The sequence below is a fragment of the Panthera uncia genome, assembly GCF_023721935.1.
Source record: "Panthera uncia isolate 11264 chromosome C1 unlocalized genomic scaffold, Puncia_PCG_1.0 HiC_scaffold_3, whole genome shotgun sequence".
Classification (NCBI taxonomy): domain Eukaryota; kingdom Metazoa; phylum Chordata; class Mammalia; order Carnivora; family Felidae; genus Panthera; species Panthera uncia.
Window position 1 is genome coordinate 9,621,375 of NW_026057584.1, and position 21,391 is coordinate 9,642,765.

The 21,391-nt window shown below is 38.9% G+C and overlaps 1 protein-coding gene across 20 annotated transcripts in view; it reads left to right on the forward strand.

Annotated features, from left to right (window-relative positions):
- Positions 1-21,391, forward strand: part of TRIP12 (thyroid hormone receptor interactor 12) — a 138,801-nt gene that overhangs the window by 88,384 nt on the left and 29,026 nt on the right. For 11 of the 20 annotated variants that reach the window (XM_049614728.1, XM_049614724.1, XM_049614727.1 and 8 more), the window contains 15 exons: positions 1,963-2,111; positions 4,662-4,697; positions 4,778-4,873; positions 5,772-5,864; positions 6,069-6,230; positions 8,097-8,165; positions 8,257-8,422; positions 11,363-11,480; positions 11,595-11,754; positions 13,579-13,732; positions 14,842-15,070; positions 15,393-15,511; positions 17,827-18,034; positions 20,550-20,650; positions 20,881-21,055. In XM_049614728.1, coding sequence (XP_049470685.1) covers positions 1,963-2,111; positions 4,662-4,697; positions 4,778-4,873; positions 5,772-5,864; positions 6,069-6,230; positions 8,097-8,165; positions 8,257-8,422; positions 11,363-11,480; positions 11,595-11,754; positions 13,579-13,732; positions 14,842-15,070; positions 15,393-15,511; positions 17,827-18,034; positions 20,550-20,650; positions 20,881-21,055 — 2,035 coding nt within the window. The remainder of the gene's footprint in view (positions 1-1,962; positions 2,112-4,661; positions 4,698-4,777; positions 4,874-5,771; positions 5,865-6,068; positions 6,231-8,096; positions 8,166-8,256; positions 8,423-11,362; positions 11,481-11,594; positions 11,755-13,578; positions 13,733-14,841; positions 15,071-15,392; positions 15,512-17,826; positions 18,035-20,549; positions 20,651-20,880; positions 21,056-21,391) is intronic. The other 9 variants (XM_049614729.1, XM_049614731.1, XM_049614736.1 and 6 more) reach the window with 3 other exon arrangements.

Genomic DNA, 21,391 nt, shown 5'->3' on the forward strand with positions numbered 1-21,391 from the left:
CTTGACCTTTAAATGATTTGCAACAGAAAACGTAGTCATCTCTGATTTTTTTTGTTTCAGAAAGTATGGTGGTTTTCACACAAATTTTGTTTATATTAATATGTAATGATTTGACAAATAGTTAAAAATTTTCTCTTTTAATTCCAAACATATTTATAAATATCAGCAGATATAAACCACATAGACAAGAGTGCTTTGGGGCTCTTCAGCAATTTTTAAGAGTACAAAGAGGTTCTAAAACCAAAATTGATCAGAGCATAAACGATAGCTTTGGCTTTTTATTGTCATTTTGGTTTGGTTTAGGGTCTTTTTAGGAACATCCTAAAGGTTCAGTGGTTATTGATGATGATTTTGATCATGCTGACGTCATCTGTGTCCTAGACATCCAGTGTTGATAAGACCTCTGTGTTGATAAGGCATCCAGTGGCATGTGTCAGTTTTTCCTATTTTAGGTGGTTGTGCTGTTAGTGTATACTTTTATGAGCTGTTTCATCCTTGAAAAGCAAATCTAGAAGCCACTGAGGATTCTTTTGTTTTCATTAGTTTACTTTCCATTCATTTGTTTGGCCTTTCACATTTCAACTCAGAAATGATTCGCCTGCTCTAACTGGAACTGACGTTATTTGGAAAAGTTTAAAGATGGCAAGCCATATGAATTTGACTTTCTTGCGGTCTGTTGTTGGATTGACTCTTAGTTATGTTAAAGTTATGTAGGCGGTAATAGTTGTCCAGTTCACTAGCCGCAGTCTTACACGATAGAGAAAAATAAATCTTTCAAGGATCACCATGTGTCCCTTTGAAAGGCTGTGCCATCCAGGAAGATCACTGTAACTTAATTCAATTTTAAAGAAACTTTGGTTTTCATGTCAATTCCACATTCATTGGAAGTTTCCAAATGTGTGCCATTTCTAAGCCATTTCATTAATAATACAGGAGTGGAAAAATCCCATACACAAACAACTTGAAAAGGTATAGGAAGAGAAGGGGCCTGAAGTAGCATCAGTTATAATTTAGTTAGCATTAATCGAGTTAACCATGCTCACAAGTAGGAAGATGTTCGTGAAAATTTGAAACACACTTTATGTTTGAGTATGTTATCCAGTTCACTGACAAGTCTTTCTCTGTGGTGGCTGAATCTTAGTGTTTTTCAGTTGTTTGGGCAATGGATTTGAGCCTTAAAAGTGAAAGTACTCTCTCGCACTCTGATGGCAGCATCTGCACTGGAAATGAGAGGAGGTGAAAAACCCAGTCTTTTCCTGTTTTTAGAACTACTTCATTCTCTGCAATCTCTTTCCTTAGATGCATTGCTCCGTTTGTCTTTATTTTCTTGCCCTCTGTTAACCTGGATTCCATTTATGCTGACCAGGTCTTTAGAGGTATGCGGCATTTCCTTTTAAGACAGGACATCGCACGGGCGCCTGGGTGGCTCCCTCGGTTAAGCGTCTGGCTCTTGATTCCGGCTCAGGTCATGATCTTGGGGTTTGTGGGATCAAGGCCCACGTCGGGCCTTGCTGCGCTGACAGCACGGAGTCGGCTTGGGATCTCTCTCTCTCCTTCTCTCTGCCCCTCCCCTGCTCGCTCGCTCACTCTCCCTCTAAAAATAAATAAATAAACTTAACAGGTTTTATAAAAAAATACATGTTAAAGGTAACAATTTATATTCATCTCACAGATACCATTTTTTTGTTTCAGCTAGTAAGAGCCAGTCAGCTTGTCTGATTTTAAAAGGAAAATTAAAAGACAAAAATCTGTAAATACCGTGAGATCACTTTAAGGTAGACTAAATCCAACTCATTTAATTCTGCCTTGAAGTATCAGCACCCTGTGTTAGCGCTGGAATAGATCCAGCCTTTCATGGGGATCCAAAGAAGACAAGCAGCCAGCCACCACGTAGAGTCCCACCTTACACCTAGGAACCATTTCCTTGCATGTTTGAAAATGACGATTTTCTTTCCTGTGAAGGCTCTAAGGCCCAGCAGCTTCTGCAAGGACTGCAGGCGAGTGATGAAAGCCAGCAACTCCAGGCGGTTATCGAAATGTGTCAGTTATTGGTCATGGGAAATGAAGAGACGCTGGGAGGGTTTCCCGTCAAGAGTGTCGTTCCTGCTTTGGTAAGAGACTTCCCCCCTCTTTCTACCTTAGTTGTTCTCTGGATGCTACCGTGAAAGCACGAGTAGTGTCATCGTGAATTTTAAAATACAGTAGAACTAAGAGAGAGCGGATTGTGGCTTCATGCTTAGAGAACTCGTGACTGATTGTAATAATGAATCAGTACATCTGCTAAACTACTTCTTTGTAAGTAGTTACCCATCTTTGATACGTAAATGACTGGTCTTAAATTTCCAGTTGTTTGTCCCATCGGGTAGGACCTAGACTTACTGCGCCAAAATTGACACGCTTTCTCTTTTAAACTGGTGATACATACGCAGTACTGTGTGGGCTGTCTTTGTGGGTCACAAAGGTTTCATGTTTGATAATTGTATGCAATGGCAGAGCATTCAAGCCAGAATACCACGTGAATCCTTCCAGGTTAGGTGTTACGTTAAGCAAAAATCAAAGAAACAAAACAAAAAAATCTTCTCGTGACTTTTCAACACGGTTGTGAGTTGATGTTTAAAATTTTATTAACATCTTAATCACTTAAGCTTTTTAATGGAAAACGACAGGAAGAGAAATTGCCGCTACTAAATATGTGCCCCTGAGTCTTAAATAGTGGCTTGGTGATTTTCTGAGTTCAAGATGAGAACACTTGGCTATAATTGAAAATTAAAATTTAAGTCGACTAAAAGACTAACATAAACATCATGAACACACTCAGCATATTTTACCTTGGAAGTTAAAAATAAGTATCTTGTTAAGTCTTGTTGACGGAAATTTGGTTGAGATACGGGATCGCCCCATTTGATCACATTATCAAATCGTGGGGGCAGTTGAATGAGCTCATTGAAACACAGGGTGACATGGTCTTTGTTTTGTCTGTTGTTGGGTGGCTCCGCTCTGGCAGGGGTGATAAAGGATGGGCCGGTTTCTTTACCTTCTGCCACGCAGACCTCTGGGTAATGGGCACTAGCATTTAAATATTACCAGTGCCATTCTGTTGAAGGCTGGAATGTTGATTTCTGAATGTGTAATGAAAGCAGTATTCATTTTTCTGTCTTTACATTTTGCCTCTGTTAATATTCACACTCACCCCACTCATTTCCCCACTCGTTACAAAATAACCACAAAGAGCTAGGTTTATCTTATGTTACCTAAAATGCAGTTTTTATTAGTCGGATAAAGAGGCTATTAAATCTAGGCACAGATGTTGGCACATAATGTAATTTACTTAATTTCTTAGTTGTTGATTAGATTTGAGTGCTCAGTAGGCCCGCACAAGTCAGCTCTTGCTATTAATACTGACTGCTGTTAATGAATTGGCCAGATTTATCTTGTATCATAATTGAATATTGTGATTATATATCCATCCATCACCATTCACTTGTGTGACTGTAGTCATTTTTGGTGATGAGGAATCTGTAGCAGTTTTTCCCAAACATGGTCTGTAAGGTTCATTCTACCTTAAGAATTGAAGAACTTGTTTCTTTTCTTGTTAACGTTAACAACCCCTTTCAGTTTACAGTGGGTGTTTTAGATGACTGATTGTGGATGGTTTTGAGTGCCACTGAACCCCAAAATGGGGCATGTGTGTATGTGTTTGTGTGTGTGTTTTAACAAAAAGTTATCAGGTCCTTTAGTATGTGTGTATACCTTACCCAGCATAATTCAGAGCTGAGAAGGCACTCCTATGAAATGAATATTGTATTAGAATATCTCACGTCCATTATTAAATAATTTAATTGAAAGGTACTTTATAGCTTAAATTCTACGCATTAAAATTTTTCCATTTAGAACTAGAAGACCGTGACAGATTGCTTCCACAAATAGGAAATTTCTTTGGTAGCTTTGGCTGCTTCAGGAGGATGGACAATTTACATATATACCCCTAGAAGTATAGGGGTATTCCCACCTTTGAAAAACATGGCTGAAATTTGCTTAAGGACGTTTCCACAAGAGAAAGTAAATAAAATATTTAGATTCTCTCCTGTATTTGTAGAATAATTACATTAACTTGGGTTTTAATTAGTGCATAATTTGTTTCTGATGTGATCGATTTTGTGTTTAGAATTCTATACTACTGTGCATATTACAGCTGAGTTAAATGGTGTTTGGTTCAACTTGTAGAGGAGCTTATTTACAAGAGATGAAGCATTGGCCTTGACTCTGTACTGACAGCTGTTCACAAACATCAGTGCATTGCCGGTCTGTTTGTTTTTGTATTAAGTATTTATTGATGCCTGGGATTCTGAAGGGGGGCTGGAGGTAAACAGAGTAGTTGGTTATAGGTGACAAGAAAGCTTTCTTTTTGACCTGGATCATGAAAGGGGATGATCATCTAGCAGAGTTCCGAAGTGAGCTCTATAGTCTGTGAGTCATGCCGTCCTTAATATAAATCATTTCTTGTGTGTGTGTGCTAGGTTTTATCTTGATGTTATTTTTGCATGATAAAAGTCTTGAACGATACTTTCCATTTCCGTTGACATAGAGGAAGAAACCGTTCTTCTAGGGCTTTCCTCTAAGAATATAGGTAGCTTCTAACACTTTGTTATCTTTTTTAACAGATAACATTACTGCAGATGGAACATAATTTCGATATTGTAAGTATGTGGTATATTTTGAATATCCCAAATTTAAATTTTGGGTTCTCATTGAGTAAAAGTGCCTTCTTGTTTTCCAGATGAACCATGCTTGTCGAGCCTTAACATACATGATGGAAGCACTTCCTCGATCATCTGCTGTTGTCGTAGATGCAATTCCCGTCTTCTTAGAAAAGGTAATCCTGCTTTTGCTCAGCTCGTTCGGTAGCAGGTGTAGGGGAATCCAGTCGAGGACTCTTGACTTCTAAATTCTAAAGTGGTACATCACATTGTAAGGCCACCTTAAAGGACATTTTTTTTAGTGTCTATTTTCTAGTCAAAGTATATTTTGTAGCCAAGATTCCAGAAAAATATTTTATGTTTAGCAGACCAGTAGTTTAAAGTTGATGCTAATAAAGCATTTCATAGAATCATTTCAGCTTTATAATTTTTAATGGAAGCAGTTTACCACATTACTATAAAATCTTTCAGAGAAGAACTTGAAGCACTTAATTAAAATAATCTCATTCTAGAAAATATCCCAATGAGGTTGATAGCTATTTATACCCTCATGTTACAGCTGAGAAGGCTGAGACAGACAAAGTGCCTTGTTCAAGGTCATAAAGTCAGTCAGTGGAGAAAGGAAATTTTTTCATGTGGCCTGTGGTAGGTTGTGTTTTTGGTCTGTTTTAAGGGCCTCTTTCTTTTTTAATGCATAATAAAATTTGCATTGTCTGATAACCTTGGAATAGGATATAAAGCGTAAAAGCTAACTTCTAAAATTTGTTACATAAAACCACCCATTTATTGTAAATCTGAAGATTTCAAGTCATTTCATTGGGTTTAGCTTACTCTCTATGGAAAACCTATTTTTCTGTGTCCTAAAACAGAGCAAGGTAGTCGGAAGGAAACCATAGTGACTGTATGTTCTAGCTTAAGCTCATAAATCACTGGTTTTCTATGGTGGGTTTCATGTCAGAGGCAGTATAGAGATTGATGGAAATTAGAGAAAATAACTGTTTATTCGTGTAGAAGATAAGCGACTAGAAAAGAGCTTGAATGATGGGCTTAAGTTACCTATTTTTATGTTCCCAGCTGCAGGTTATTCAGTGTATTGATGTGGCAGAGCAGGCCTTGACCGCCTTGGAGATGTTATCACGCAGACACAGTAAAGCCATTCTACAGGCGGTAGGTGTTGCCACCCAAGGACTGTATTTCGTTTCAAGGGGGATCTTAGATCCACATTTGTCCTAGCTCCTAGATTGCAATCTCTGTAAGGTACGCATGATGTTTCCAAAGTGATGTGTTAGACTTCTTAGTAGTTTTGTTTGTTTGTTTGTTTAGTTGCTGTTAGAGGGCATTTCTTCACTTGAACGGTTTCCTGTGTTTTAGGGTGGTTTGGCAGACTGCTTGCTGTATCTAGAGTTCTTCAGCATAAACGCCCAAAGAAATGCACTAGCGATCGCCGCCAATTGCTGCCAGAGTATCACGCCGGATGAATTTCATTTTGTGGCAGATTCCCTCCCGTTGCTCACCCAAAGGCTAACCCATCAGGTAAAACATGAATCTGTTTTGTGTGTCATAACATGTTTTTACTATGTCTTTTAAAATGCCACTTTCATCTAGGGCTTTCACTCTTCCAATTGGATAGATAAATTGGAAATACTCTGATCCATGTTTCTTTCCTCTGTGCTTTCCAGTCACGTACCACATTAGGTTGTGTTATACAATTTGGTGGACTTACCCAAATGACCAGCATTTCATATGTTTGATGTCTTCATATTTTGACTTTAAGGGATGGAATGGTTATTTCAGCAAGCATTGAGTGTTTCTTGTGTGATAAAATCAGAGTTTCCTTTCGGAGCGATCATCTCGCCTGTAAGGCGTTGGGTTAGTCAGGAAAGACTAGGAAGTTATGGGCTCAGATCGGAGGTGAGAAGAGACTGTGTCCCAAATAGAAATGAACTGGAAAAAAAATACAGACTGTGGCTGTCTGAGGTTGGGGAAGAGCAGGAGCCATTATTTGGGAGATGGAAGTGGTGGGCCTGGTGATGGAGGATGAGAAGCAGGAGACCCTGGTGTGGAGGACTGTGAGTTAAGCTTCATTGTGGGGAAATCAAAAAAAAAATTTTTTTTAATGCAAATCAATTTTTTTTTAATTCTTTTTAATGTTTATTTATTTTTGAGAGAGAGAGAGAGAGCGAGCATGAGCAGGGGAGGGGCAGAGAGAGGGCGAGACACAGAATCTGAAGCAGGTTCCAGGCTCTGAGCTGTCAGCACAGAGCCCGACGCGGGGCACGAACCCACAGACCACGAGATCATGACCGGAGCCGAAGTCGGACGCTCAACCGACTGAGCCACCCAGGCACCCCTGCAAATCAATTTTTTTAAAGTGTTGTTGCCAAAATGATTTTTGGAAATGCGACTTTTAAGTCGCCTTTACAAAATATGTTTAAAATCTTTTTGGGAAAATTAGGTAGAGAATATGCTAAATAAGGGCTTTATATAAGATAGATAAAATAATGATTGAGTCACTCTGAAATGTTTTGCTTCTAAGATGATCAAGACACAAATCGGGCCATTTGTCGTTTCTTTAATGTTAAAACTTAGGCTGAGATGGCCTGTGCTTATCAGGGATAGAAGTATATTCTTGGGTTGGCTGTGATTTCAGTACCTAACTTTGGAAATAAAGTGTGAGAATCAGAGAAGTTTAATAGTTGGTCTCTGTTATTTGTAGCACTCTGTCTAGACTGAAGTACTGATGGTGAGGGCATAGGGCTTCTATAACACCACAGTTATTCTTTTATACAACCACGTCTGGTTTTCATATCTGAAGCCACTTTATCGATAGGAAGAAAAAATAGCAGTATCAAAACACTTGTTTAGCTGTTAAGTTATTCTTCCCATTCTAATAAGGACATTTCATATGTTTTCTGAATGAGGCCACTGCACTAGTTTTTCTAGATTATTTTCATAGTGAATACAACACATCTACACCTGGTTTCGCACATCATCAGTAAACCTCTAGTTCATGCTTGTATACTGAACTGTTTCCAACTTGTTAGTGTATATATGTTTTAAACCTTTCTATGGGGAATGCTTTTTTAGAGTGGTATCTTTATTATAATTTGTGTTTAGGTATTAAGTTAGCAGAAGCACAAAAGTTGTTCCTTCCTTTCTATAGATTTTCTCTTATCTCTTGGGGCCTTAATGGAGGAGAGAAGCTCTCTCAGTGTGATTCTCTTTGCTTTGAAATCATGGTGTTACTGATTGTACCTTGCTTATTATAAAGGCTCATTGGGTTTTCAGAGCCCATCTAATTGGGCTGGCCTTGAAGAATTTGGGGATAGGAAGAAAATTAGGTAATAATATGAGAGAGTTTTCTATTAACAAACTTTTTTCTTTTATTAAAAAAAATAGGACAAAAAGTCGGTTGAAAGCACTTGCCTTTGTTTTGCACGTCTAGTGGACAACTTCCAACATGAGGAGGTGAGCATGTAGTCTTTGGTGGTATTTTTGTGAAAAGGTTAAATTGCTGAATCACAATGTAATAGTATCTTTTTTCCTTCTGTTTGTGAAGAATTTACTCCAGCAGGTTGCCTCCAAAGATCTGCTTACGAATGTTCAACAGCTACTGGTAGTGACCCCACCAATTTTAAGTTCTGGGATGTTTATAATGGTGGTTCGCATGTTTTCTCTGATGTGTTCCAACTGTCCGACTTTAGCTGTTCAACTTATGAAGCAAAGTAAGTGCTACTTTATTATCCTGCTGTAGGCGAGAGAGGCGGTTGTTTTGTTGTTTTTTTTTTAATGTTTATTAAGTAAAGTCAACATAAGCAAGTAGAAGAGCTTGCTAATAGCTCAGACACTGGGTAGTAAAGGAAGAAAAATGTTAATGTGACGCAGCAAATCCTTAGATTGCAAGTAACTTGTTCTGCGAGTGTTCTGCAAGATGAGCAAACATTTCTAACATTTTAACTTGATAAATGAGCGACGTCTTGCAGTACAAGTAGTTAGTACCTGTCACCGAACATCACGTGATCACAGCTAAGCCAACGGTTCTTGAAATTCACTTTGATGTTCAAGTGCTTTGGATTACAAGCATGTTTCTGGAACAAATTATGCTCGAAAAGCAAGGTTTTACTATATAATAAATTTGTGTGGGAACAACATAGTAGTGCTTCTTACATACAATTGTTCGGGTATGTAGTATATGAAAATTTTATCCTAGGTGATTCAAGGGCTAAAGGTGCAAGATCATTGCCTTCTCTACAATATCAGTGATGTAGTGACGCTTCATTGGGAGAATTCTGAATTTTAGGTTACCAGTAACTGCTTGTCTTCCGCTTCTAGGTGGTCCTTTCTGCCCCCATTAGAGTTTTTCCTGATCTGATTTCACAGTGCTTTACTCCCTCAAAAATTCGGAACTTCTTTACACAGTTGAATCTCTCATCTTTGCTGCTTTAGTATTTTCTAAACCTTTGTCAACCTTATCTATAAATATAGTTTCCCTGCACTGCTGTATTGCTATTGCTTCTGTCTCAGAAACCTTCGATTCCCCAGGTTAATGTCAGAAGACAATGGGCCTCAGAAAGCATCTGTATGTTAGGGTTATTGCTAGGAGAGTAGTGGTCACATTTGTATGGAGTGCGTATTATAGTGGGGAATTTCGTGCTTCTAATCTCTGAGGACATCACCGCGGTGATGGTATTCACTGACAAAATAGCCTTTGTTGTCACTGCCTCAGATATGTCACATAATACTATTTTGAGGGGGGGGGGGATTCAGTTTTATATTTAGTCACATTTCTTGTGAGTAAGCACATTGGCCCAGGATTTTGCAGAAAAATAGTGTTGTTGAGGTGTTCTATTGAAAAGATTCCTCTTAATGCAGTGAATCACTCCCAAACCTGGTGTTCCAGAGAAAACTGCACAGCTCGTGTCATAACCAAAGTGAGAAGCTGAGGAAAGGTTTAGCTTTTTCTTTAATCATCACAGTGCATTTTGCTTATTAAAATCCCTAGGAGCCCTTTGAATCTCCCCTCTTTCCTGAAGTTTGAGTGCAGATTATTTCTTGTTACCATGTGGTGCACAGCATTTCCCTAAAACCAGTTTGGGAAGTTGCTCACTGACTTGTTTGCTTTCCCATTTTGAATTTTTTTTCTCATGATGAATATTTTCACCTTTTGCATACTCTCTGAAATTTGCCACACATTTATCACGTGGACGCCATTAGACCTTTATTTTCTTCGTTCAGCAGTAACACAAAGGAAAAATTTTGTCACCCTCTAATCTCTCAAAAAATTAAGGAGTCCTTATAATGTAACATTGCCATGAATTCACATTTCTTAGGAAAGTTGGCAAAACTGTAGTTTTTCAAAAAACTTAAAATATTTTTTTTAATTTATATTTATTCTTGAGAGAGAGAGCTTTAAGCAGAGGAGGGGCAGAGAGACAGGGAGAGAGAGGATCCTAACTACGCTTTGCACTGTCAGCGCAGAGCCCGATGTGGGGGCTCAAATTCACAAACCGTGAGATCATGACCTGAGCTGAAATCAAGCGCTGGATGCTTAACCTGCTGAGCCACCCTGGCACCCCAAGAAGTTTAGAATATTTCTAATCACTGTCAGTGAAATTTCTGTGGGGCAGCAATTTAACTATCCACACTCTGCCCAAATCAGTAGTGAATACTTTCTTTGATAACATTTTTATGAACTTACGTGACGTAAAACATTTCAATGAAACGTTTACATTTTGCACACGTATAGTATGGTATTTGCGGAAACAGCCACAACGAACAAAGACCTAGCTTTGTTACTTTTAGTTATTTGAATGACTAAACCTGTGTGGATAATGGGGGCTTCCTCATGTCACAGCGTCCGTACATCAGACTGGTTTTCATGCAGGTCACTCTATAAACTGATGTCTTCTGAGAATGGAAACTTAGGGTAGAGGATATGTTAACGATCTTTGCATTAAGTTGGCATGCTTGTCTTGTAAGTAATTATTCCTGATCACAGTATGGTAACATTTCAGATGCTTGTAACATGATTTTACTGTGTTTGACCACGGGTTTTCAGTATAAGACAAATACACGAATATACTTGAATTGGGGATTAAAATGTGCATTGAATGTGCCTTTGCACAAAGCACTGTGTTCCTCAATGCAACACAAAATTAAAAAATTCTCCAAGTCTCTGGGGGTGGATTAGTGATTAAATGTACAGCTGGACTTGAGACTGAAGTCTTTTTTCTTTTTCTTTTTGTTTGTTTTTGACAGAAAGAGAGACAGAGCACAAGGCGGGGAGGGTCAGAGAGAGAGGGAGACAGAGACTCTGAAGCAGGCTCCAGGCTCTGAGCTGTGGGCAAAGAGCCCGGCATGGGGCTCGAACCCCCACTGAGCTGAAGTTAGCCGCTTAACTGACTGAGCCACCCAGGCACCACTAGACTAAAGTCTTTAGAAAGAAATTGTTAAAATCTTCATAAATTTCTTTTTAAGTTTTCATTATAACTCATTTGGACTTGTAATTTCTGTAGTATGTTGTTTTGTAAGAAAATAATTCATTTTACTTTTTTTCACGTATAGCTGACTTTAAGAAAATAATTCTGATTGCCCCCCCCGCCCGGGAATGATCACCTATTACGTTAACTTTCATGAGCTTTTGGTTTCTGTTGTTGGTTTTACAGATATTGCAGAAACACTTCACTTCCTCCTGTGCGGTGCCTCTAATGGAAGTTGTCAGGAGCAGATTGATCTTGTTCCACGAAGCCCTCAAGAACTGTACGAGCTGACGTCTCTGATTTGGTAAGGATCGGGCCAGTAGTAACTGTGGTTTATGGGTGGGTGTTTCACTTTAGAGGTCTGTCATTTAGTAGTTCAGGAAGCTACTTAATAAAATAATTGCACCTCTGTTTTCAGCGAACTTATGCCATGTTTACCAAAAGAAGGCATTTTTGCAGTTGATACCATGCTGAAGAAGGGAAACGCGCAGAACACGGATGGTGCGATATGGCAGTGGCGTGACGACCGTGGCCTTTGGCATCCCTATAACCGGATTGACAGCCGGATCATTGAGGTAGTAGTTTCATCGTACCGTTTAAAGATGTTTATTTTGGTGGAGAGTGGGTGTAGGGATGGAGTGGGGAGGTGGATGTGTGTACTTCAATGTGCTCGCTTTTGAATTAACTCAAGATTCTCTCCTTTTGTCTCCTGAGAACAAGGTCCTCATTTCTGTTCAGGTCAGAAAACATGATGTTCTAGTCCTGCTTCTGCTGCTAACTACCTGATTGACTTGGAGCAAGTAATTTAAGTTCTTTGTTCCATAGTTTCCTCATCTCTGAAAGGAAACATTGGAGGAGTTAGGCCAAATGTTTAAAAGTCCCTTCTGTCTCCTACCCAGAAGAAAACCTCCCATAAGCAAAGATTTGCATACAAATCGCTGTTTCTCAGCACTTACTAAAGAGCGTAAACATGGAAACAACTTACATATCAAAGTCTAGGTGAAATGGTTAAGTAGGTTTTGATACATACTAGCCTCATATGTAATCCATTGGGATAAATTTTAAGTGACATAAAACGGGATATGATAAATGACCACCTAATAATCAAATTTTGTGGCTCTTTGGGGAGCTCAGCAAAATAATAGAAAAAGGAATAATACAAAGGAGAGAGGTGCACCAAAAATATTTAGTGTTTTCCTGTGAAGATTTTTTGTGTGATTTTATTCTTTTCATTACTTCCATGTTAGGTATGCATTGAATATTTCAAAAAATTTTCAGGTCCGGAAAATTGCCCTGTGTAAGACTGTTGGTCACAGCATTAATTGGGGTACCATGCGTCATTTACGCATGCTTTCAGTGTGTGAGATACCTTTAAGTCATACTATCTTTCCCAATTTTGACCTGTGATGTTTGAACCTTTATAGAGCATCACTCTTGAAGAGACATTCTTTAAAGATGTCTTCTACCTGTTAGTTTTTAACAACAAATTTTTGAAAACCAACTTTGAAACCACTGTTACCAAATCAGAAGTTCTTCTGAAAACATCCAAGTTTTGAGTCAGCTTTTACGTGTGATGGGTCCACTGTGTGTTCTCTTAGTGTGTAAGCAGGCCATGGTCTAATGTGGTCAGTGCTAAACCGCCTTCTTTTAGCATTTTCTTATTAATTGCATTTTCCCTGTTTGCTTACTCTCTTATACTTCCCTGGAGGCCTGTCTTCCACTTAACCTAGGAATTCCATACATCGGACTGTTACAAAAATGAATATTCTGTCACTTCTTTTGGCTGTCTTATGTCAAGCACATAGTGTCAAAGCGTGTCATTTTCTTTTCGGACAGTGCCTGCATGCACAGCCTAAGCATTGCTCTCTCAGATCCAGTTGTGTCCCTTTCAATCTTAGAGCATGATTTAAATGGAAAGCCTTTTGATCTAAGGGTAATTTTATAGGAGCATATTGTTTAAAGAAGATTTTGGTGGGCTGCTAAGAATCCATGATGTAAATAACATTTTAACCTAAAAATTAGATACTAAGATTTTATGGATAACGATTTTTTTTCTATCAGCAATGTCTTAAAAGCTTCCTTAATACAAATGGTGTCATCTTCATGTCACTGATTCTCCATGACTGGATCTTTCATCAGGAATTTATCTGTATCTATTTATGACTCCAGGGAGGGGCCTTAAAGGGCCTGTGGTGTATATTTGTGTTTAATTAAAAATGACTTATTGAATAAATGAGTGTTGTCACATCCACACTATTAAATTTTCCATATTCTTTGACTTCACCATCTGAAACCTGATCAAATAAATCTGTAAGTTAGCATTTATGAAGGTTCCCCACTGTGTCTTAAGTTAATAAATTTCTCCATGTTTATATTCAAGGTTTCTCTCTCTTTGCTCTCAGGCAGCCCATCAGGTCGGTGAGGATGAGATAAGCTTGTCCACTCTGGGACGAGTTTATACTATTGATTTTAATTCTATGCAGCAAATCAATGAGGACACGGGAACAGCACGTGCCATTCAGAGAAAACCTAACCCCTTAGCCAATACTAACACTAGTAAGTACCTTTTGAGTTAATAGTAGTACGATACTGTCATGTGAATAATATTTGCGGTGATTGTTTCATTGAGTGTCTTTATTAAGCTGAAGACTGCTGCGTAGGAGTAATTAATTTCTTGTTGTTTCTATCGTGTTTTAATTGATGAATAAGCCAGGATTGCCGAAATGGTATCCTCCGCATTATTTTTCTGCTGTGTGGTTTGCTGTGTTCTGGAATTCCAGCGAGAATTGGCCCATGGAGTTTTTTTTATCTGATCCTGTTCTCCCTCTTTTACCTTTAGATCCACTTGCACCTGTCAGATTAGTTTTTCCAACCTTATAGATTATACTTTCCCGTGAGCGTTCTCTTCTTAACTAATGACCAATAGATGATTTTACTGTTTTTTCAGGTTTCTGACATTTATCTTTGTCCTTGGGGATACATACCATCTATTGCTTTTGCAGCTCTAGTTTAGAATGCAGGGGTCAGCAGACTTTTTCTGGAAAGGGCCAGATAGTAAATATTTCAGCCTTGTGGACAGCACGGTCCCTGTACTCAACACTGCTGTTGTGACTCCAAAGCAGCCATATACAATATGTAAACAAACGTACGTGGTTATGTTCTGGTAAGATTTGATGTACAAAAATAGGTGCTGGGCCACACTGGGCGTTTGGACCAGACTTTGCCAGCCCCTCATCTAGAGCTTACTTTTCATCCGTTTCCTTTCCCCTGTGCTTTATTCCCCCTAAGGAAAGCAACAGATCATCTTGTGTTTCCATAGCTTCTAGTCACATACCCTCTGTCCATTGCTTGAACTCTGTTTGTTTCTTACCAGTGGTTTAGGTGGCTAACACTGAACATCCTTAGTGTTTTGTTAAATGTATATTATTAAAATAAGAGGTACAGTGTGCTGGTGGCTTGTTCTTTCGAGCTGGCTACATTTTGTCTAAATGCTGCTCGTGGCATCTTTGTAGACCCTAGTCATATTAGAGAAGTTGACTTGTTACATGACCACATTTTTAAAATAACATTTCAGATAATCACGGCAGCTTGCGTGCTTTATGTTGTTTACTTCCTTGTGTTTCTGAGGTCTGTCACTTCAGGATTGTCCGTTTTTTTTACAACAGGCGGATATTCCGAGTTAAAGAAGGATGATGCTCGAGCACAGCTTATGAAAGAGGATCCGGAACTGGCTAAGGCTTTCATTAAGACGTTATTCGGTGTCCTTTATGAAGTGTATAGTTCCTCGGCAGGACCTGCGGTCAGACATAAGTGCCTTAGAGCAATTCTTAGGATAATTTATTTTGCGGATGCTGAACTTCTGAAGGATGTCCTGAAAAATCATGCTGTTTCAAGGTGTGTTCATGAAAATAGTGAAGACTTTTTAGAAATTCAAGTCTCTGCAAGTAATTTCAGAAACCTTAAAAGTGACAACACAGAAAAAATATGCACAGAACAGTTTATTTGTAGTATCTGGAGCCCCTTGTCTCTTTATATGCATACACACCTTTGAGAAGGACTAAAACAAATGCAAAAGTTGAGCATTTAAGAAAAACTTTCGTTGTAGTGGACTGTTTTCATAATGAAAATGTTTTGCTCTCAAAGTTAAAGTAGTATGGCCCAAAATAATTCTCACATTCAGACAGATGTTTTATATATGAATGCTTTCTTTTTTTAGTCACATTGCTTCCATGCTGTCAAGCCAAGACCTGAAGATAGTAGTCGGAGCGCTTCAGATGGCAGAGATCTTAATGCAGAAGTTACCTGATATTTTTAGTGTTTACTTCAGAAGAGAAGGTAATGTCCTCCATACTCATTCATTAATGGCTAATCTTTTCGTTTACGTAGTATTGCGATAGCATGTATAGTTCTAATTCCGAACAACCTCTTACGTGAGAAGTCTCCATCCTTACAGCTCACATACATACAGGGTGTGTCCTTTGTAAAATCTGTTGATACAAGTTGTGTGAGATTCACAGTCTGTTGATAAACAGTAAGTTGTAATGATTTGAATGTTTATGGCCCAGAGGTAATCATTAACGTTTCCTTTCATGTAGATACTGTGCAGCTCCCATAAAGACGCCTTGAGAAAGTCAGAGGCCACTTTCTTTCCCGGTGAATCCCATTAGTAGATCAGAACACTTGTAAGAGGGATTATTATTTACTTTGTTGTGTGCCTAGTGGAATATTTTTAGGCTTCAGTTATTTATGTACTGAAATCTTTAGTGTGCAACTGGTCTGGTCCCCTGATTTGAGCAATCTGAATGTGGAAATCAGCCTAGGAGAGATGGTACTTGTCTGTTCTCTTTTTGAAGACCTCAAAGACTGTTGTTGCTCATTCAGGTGTTTTCTCCTTTTCAAGCATACCAAGATATTAAAAGAAGTTCTTTCTCATAAACGGGTCTCTATAATTCTTTTGGTCTTTTAGAGATACTTTGGTGTTGCGAGGACACAGGAGATCATGGTGTTTTTATACTGAATTAATCCTTAGCTTCATCTTTCATCTTACCAACAATTCTAGTTCTTTCTGCAAATGATCTGTTTTCCCGTCTTTCATCACCTGATGCTGGCTCTGTATCTCTTCACATCTTGAGAATGCTGTAGTCCTGTTAGTGTAAGAGTATTAGATAGGAAGAGGCTTTCACCATTTTTTACTAGTTTTGTTTAAAAAAACAGTCAAAAAAAAATTCCAGTGCTACATATTTATTTGAAGTGGAAAGCAAACTCCATAACTGTGGTTTACAAATGGGGTGCCTGTATGAATAGATGTTTCTGTGCTCACATAAACATTTGGTATGTGGTTTTTTTAGCCTTGGATTATCTTGTAATTTGTTTTGTATCTTGGTTTTGGTGTTAGCCTTTAGTTCTGCCTTTCGGATATATTCCGCCCTCTGATTTGGAAGTCTTATGAGAGTATGTCTTTTTCTCAAAGTGATTTTTTTCTTTCTTTTTACATGTATAAGAACACTATGCCATCAAATTGAATTTTCCACCCCCCAGATATTCATATAGTGTATGCATTATGAAGTTTGGGGGGGGGGGTGCTTGATTAGTTCAGCTACTTTGCATCTGGCATTTGTTCTGTCCAGTTCCACCTGTCATTTTTTTCCTGAGGACTTGCCTTCTAGAATCTGTGTTAGATCCTCCTGCTGTGTGTTCCATCAGCACTGTATTTTCTCTCTGAGGAGCAGTTTACTCTATTTGTAATTTCTTATAAAAATTATTTTTTCTCCCCAGTAAGTGCCCTTAAGTCCATTTTTCTCACCAATGGTCATATTCTTAGTACCTTGCGCACAGTCTGGCATATGATTGCTGCAAACAGTGTTTGTGGAGTCAACGCCTGAAGTTTGAGATCATTCAGACATCTTGCAGTCTTGTGAGGTTTTTTTGTTTGCTTTAAGAATCTGACGGAAAACTCTGGACTCTATCCCGGAAAAAACGTGAATGTGTGAACATGCGCTCATATACTCAGACATACACCTTTGCATACAGTTAATAGTTCGTGGCACTCCCCTCCGCCCTACCTACATTCTCCTGTGATTCTAGCCCAGATATGAACCCCTGCCTTCATGAGTTACAGTTCGGCTCTCCTTGTACCCCTCCAAGGATGTGAAAATCCCCATCCTTGGGTTGCTGGTGTTCTCTCTTTTGGCAGCAGCGTCACGGTTACTTTCGTCTCATTGTAGCATTTGAAGCTGGTTAATAATCGTAGCAGGTCTTTCTTTACTTGTGGCGATCGAACCACAGGTGCGCTGCTGTGTTTTTGTAGTTGATTGTTTTTATAATGGGTATTTTGAATTTTCAGTAGGTATTTATGTGTGACCCTATTAAAACTTCCTGTTACCAGGTTTTGAATATTAGATGATGTTCAAAATAATTATCTTTCGATATCAGTATCAATATCAATATCTTTCTTTAATGTTGAATTTGCCTACGACTCTTTCGAATGGGTCAAGTTGAAAACCCTGGCACCTAAGGGCCTCCACCCCCACTCCCACCCCCCCAATTCGCTGGATACTTTTGATTCATTCCCTGTTTAGCATTTAGGGATTTTGTAATCGTGGGAGGTGGTTCTGATTAAAACTGACTCTTTTAAATCTGTTACTGTATAGGTGTAATGCATCAAGTAAAACACTTAGCAGAATCAGAGTCTTTGTTGACAAGTCCACCAAAGGCATGTACGAATGGGTCAGGATCCTTGGGGTCCACGACGTCAGTCAGCAGTGGAACAGCCACGGCTGCCACTAATGCTGCGGCTGACGTGGGATCCCCCAGCTTGCAGCACAGCAGAGATGATTCTTTAGATCTGAGCCCTCAAGGGTAAGTCAGAGTTCTGTGGTGGTTTTTATGCTCTTTGCCTTTAACTGTCTCCTGGTACCTGAGATTCCCATAGGGAATAAAATGGTAAAATATTCGAGAGTACACCTTTATTTTCCCGTCTGTATCTTCTTAGACCTTTAACGGGAATGGGTGGGAAGAAACTGAACATGTATTACAAAGCCATGTTTAGGAACCACAAGAGATACTAGGTATTTCCAGGGACAGTGAAGGCAGCTGAGGCTCAGAGAAGTTAATGATGTGCCAAAGTCACACACTGATTTTTACAGATGTAGGGTTTGAGCCCTCATTTCTAATTCCCTGATCTTGCGAGTATTTACTGCATTGTAGCATACTTTCCAGGTTTGAGACATCCAAGTAGTGACATATGAAAAATATTAAAAATTAGAATTTTTAGAACGTACAGGAAAAAACCCGACTTCCCATTTATCTTCCATTGGCAGATGAGAACTTTGCTCTTAATAAAGGAAAATGGGAGTTCTTAAGTGTGTCTGCTTCCACCTCTTTATCTGTTTTTAATCCCCTTGTTGTACTGTGCTACTGAGAACATCGCCACCAAACCCTCATATTAGCTTTCATTTTGTTGGGTTAAAACAAATTATACTCTAAAGTGTTTTTGTTTCTTTGACATCAGAAACTTAATATGGCTGTAAGAATGGTGCATGATCAACCAGACTCGGTTCTGGAATTCAGAGTGTACTCCGTGTAATATTCCTTTTTACTCCTTTTAAGTTGTAACGTGGATCTGGGTGAAACATATAGTCAATAAGTGAGGTCCAAAAATCGAACCTCTGTGAACTGCAAGGTAGCATTGTTCTAAGAAGCTGGCCAGCTGAGGATCCCAGCTCCTTTTGGTGCCACCTGGTGGCAGTTATCCGCTCTAGCTTAAGTATGAATTTTGGCATTTGGACTTGGACTACCCGCTGGGACTTCTGACACAGTGGCTGTTATTTTAGGAAACTTCTAGGTTTGGGTGGTGCCTGTGTCATGGATCCAGTCCTGTGAGATTGGGCCTGAACAATACTGGAGACCCTCCACCTTCTCTGTTCTCCAGTTGGATTTGTCCGCCTGCCTCTCTTCTTCCTTCCTTTCCAGTCCCATTCCTTCCCCCTGGCTGCTGTAGTAACTTCCGCTACCGCAGGCATGGTGCCCTAGCTTGGTGAGATGTGATGCAGCTCAGAGAAAGACGCTGTTTCTGAGCCACTGAAGGATTAGACTTGATTATAGTCTAATAATTGAAAATTCTAAAAAAAAACAAAACAAAACGGAAAGAACCTTTTGGAGTTTTAAGTGGTTCCGTTTCTTTTTAATATGGTTTCTAATGAAAAGTTCATATAAATTTGTAAAGGGGGAATTTTTTACCCATACATATCTGGACGTTCACTCATTTTGCTTGTCAAGCATAAACACATTACTGTTGTGTTTTTTTGTTTGTTTGTTTTTAATGTTTATTTTTGAGAGAGAGAGACAGAGCATGAGCAAGGGAGGTACAGAGATAGAGGGAGACACAGAATCAGAAGCAGGCTCAAGACTCTGAGCTGTCAACACAGAGCCCAATGCAGGGGTCGAACCCATAAGCTGTGAGATCATGACCTAAGCCAAAGTTGGACGCTTAACCAACTGATCCCCCAGGCTCCCCAAACACATTAGTGTTTTTAATAGACATCAGATATTGGAAGAACTTTAAAACTTTTTCAAATTTTTCTAATTTTATTGTGGGTCACAGACCAACTGAACCAGAACATTTTTCCCATCTTATCTATCTTACATGGTTTTGTTATTCTAAGAATCATTTGATAATTTCAAACTATTTCTACTGTTAGGAATAGTGAAAATAAGACAGGCTACGTATGTTCTATTTCAGGTATTCTAATTCAGAATAGGTTATTCATACTATGATTTGATCTGTTTATAGGTAATTTCGAGGTTTTGTTTTTTTTTTTAATCCCTAAACTATTTATAAATGAATTCATTTAGGATGTTATGGCAGTTGTATACCGTGAAATTACTTTGGGCAGTGTCAGGAAAGCATTTTGATAATATTAACACTCAATGTCATGTATATTTTACTTCTTGTCATTTAGGTTAGGGAAGAAATACGGTGATCAGATTTAACATTGTATTTCTAGTTTGATAGCGTAGGTCTTTTTAAATTTTTATTTTTGCCTGTAAATTTGTTTTATGTACTTTTCTGTACGTGTACAACATTTTATAGTAAGAGTTTACCACAGGATTATTCAAATAGTCTATTTGGTTTTACTTTTAGTAGCTCAGTATAGTCAAATAGCTTTTTCTGAATGCATCATCTTCTGTGTCTCTATACCTCTTAGATCATGACTGGAGCAGAGTCTGCATTAAATAGGTAATCACTGAATGAAAAATACCGTTATGGCAGTATTTTACAGCTCCTTGTTTCTGCCATTTTAGCTTGCTTTTCAGTGAGTGATAATAAATCGTGGTAATTGCTAAACTTCTCCCATATTTTCTCATGTGATAGTCGATTAAGCGATGTTCTAAAGAGAAAGCGACTGCCAAAACGAGGGCCAAGAAGGCCAAAGTATTCACCTCCAAGAGATGATGACAAAGTAGACAATCAAGGTAATTCCTTTGGTGACACTGTGGGGGTGGAAGACAGAGGGAAAGATGGTACCAGTTAGAGACACGGATCTCACGAAAGCTGCTGAGAGCTTTGAAGTACACCTGAGTTTACTCAGTGTTCTAAGTTGTTTCAGCTAATTCATCTCATAAGAACAGAAATGTTAAATTTCAGTTGGTTTTCATCAGTTACGCTAAAGTGGTTTAACCGTTATTCCCTTTTCTTCTCATAGCTAAAAGCCCCACCACTACTCAGTCACCTAAATCTTCTTTCCTGGCAAGCTTGAATCCAAAAACGTGGGGAAGGTTAAGCGCACAGTCCAACAGCAACAACATTGAACCAGCACGAACCGCGGGAGTCAGTGGTCTTGCCAGGGCTGCCTCAAAGGACACCATCTCCAATAATAGGTGAAGTGGGAGAATCCTCTATTGCTTCTGTGCTTGGGATTAGCAAAACTGAGCATTATTTCAGTCAGCACGTGTATTGTATGGAGATGAAACATGGACACAGACCTTTAATTTATGCTCAGTAGTGGTATTGCTCAAAGATGAAGTAGATTTCTCAGTTCTTGAACTCCGTGCCTGGCTTTGTCCTGAATTTCGATCTTACATCTTAAAACATGTTTCAACATTTCTCGTTGGGAGCTGTAGACGTTCAAAACCAAATAAATTCTCCCCGTGGAACCTGTTCCTCAGTTTTATTCTAGACAAGTAAAAGCTGGCATTTTCTGCATGCACACACAG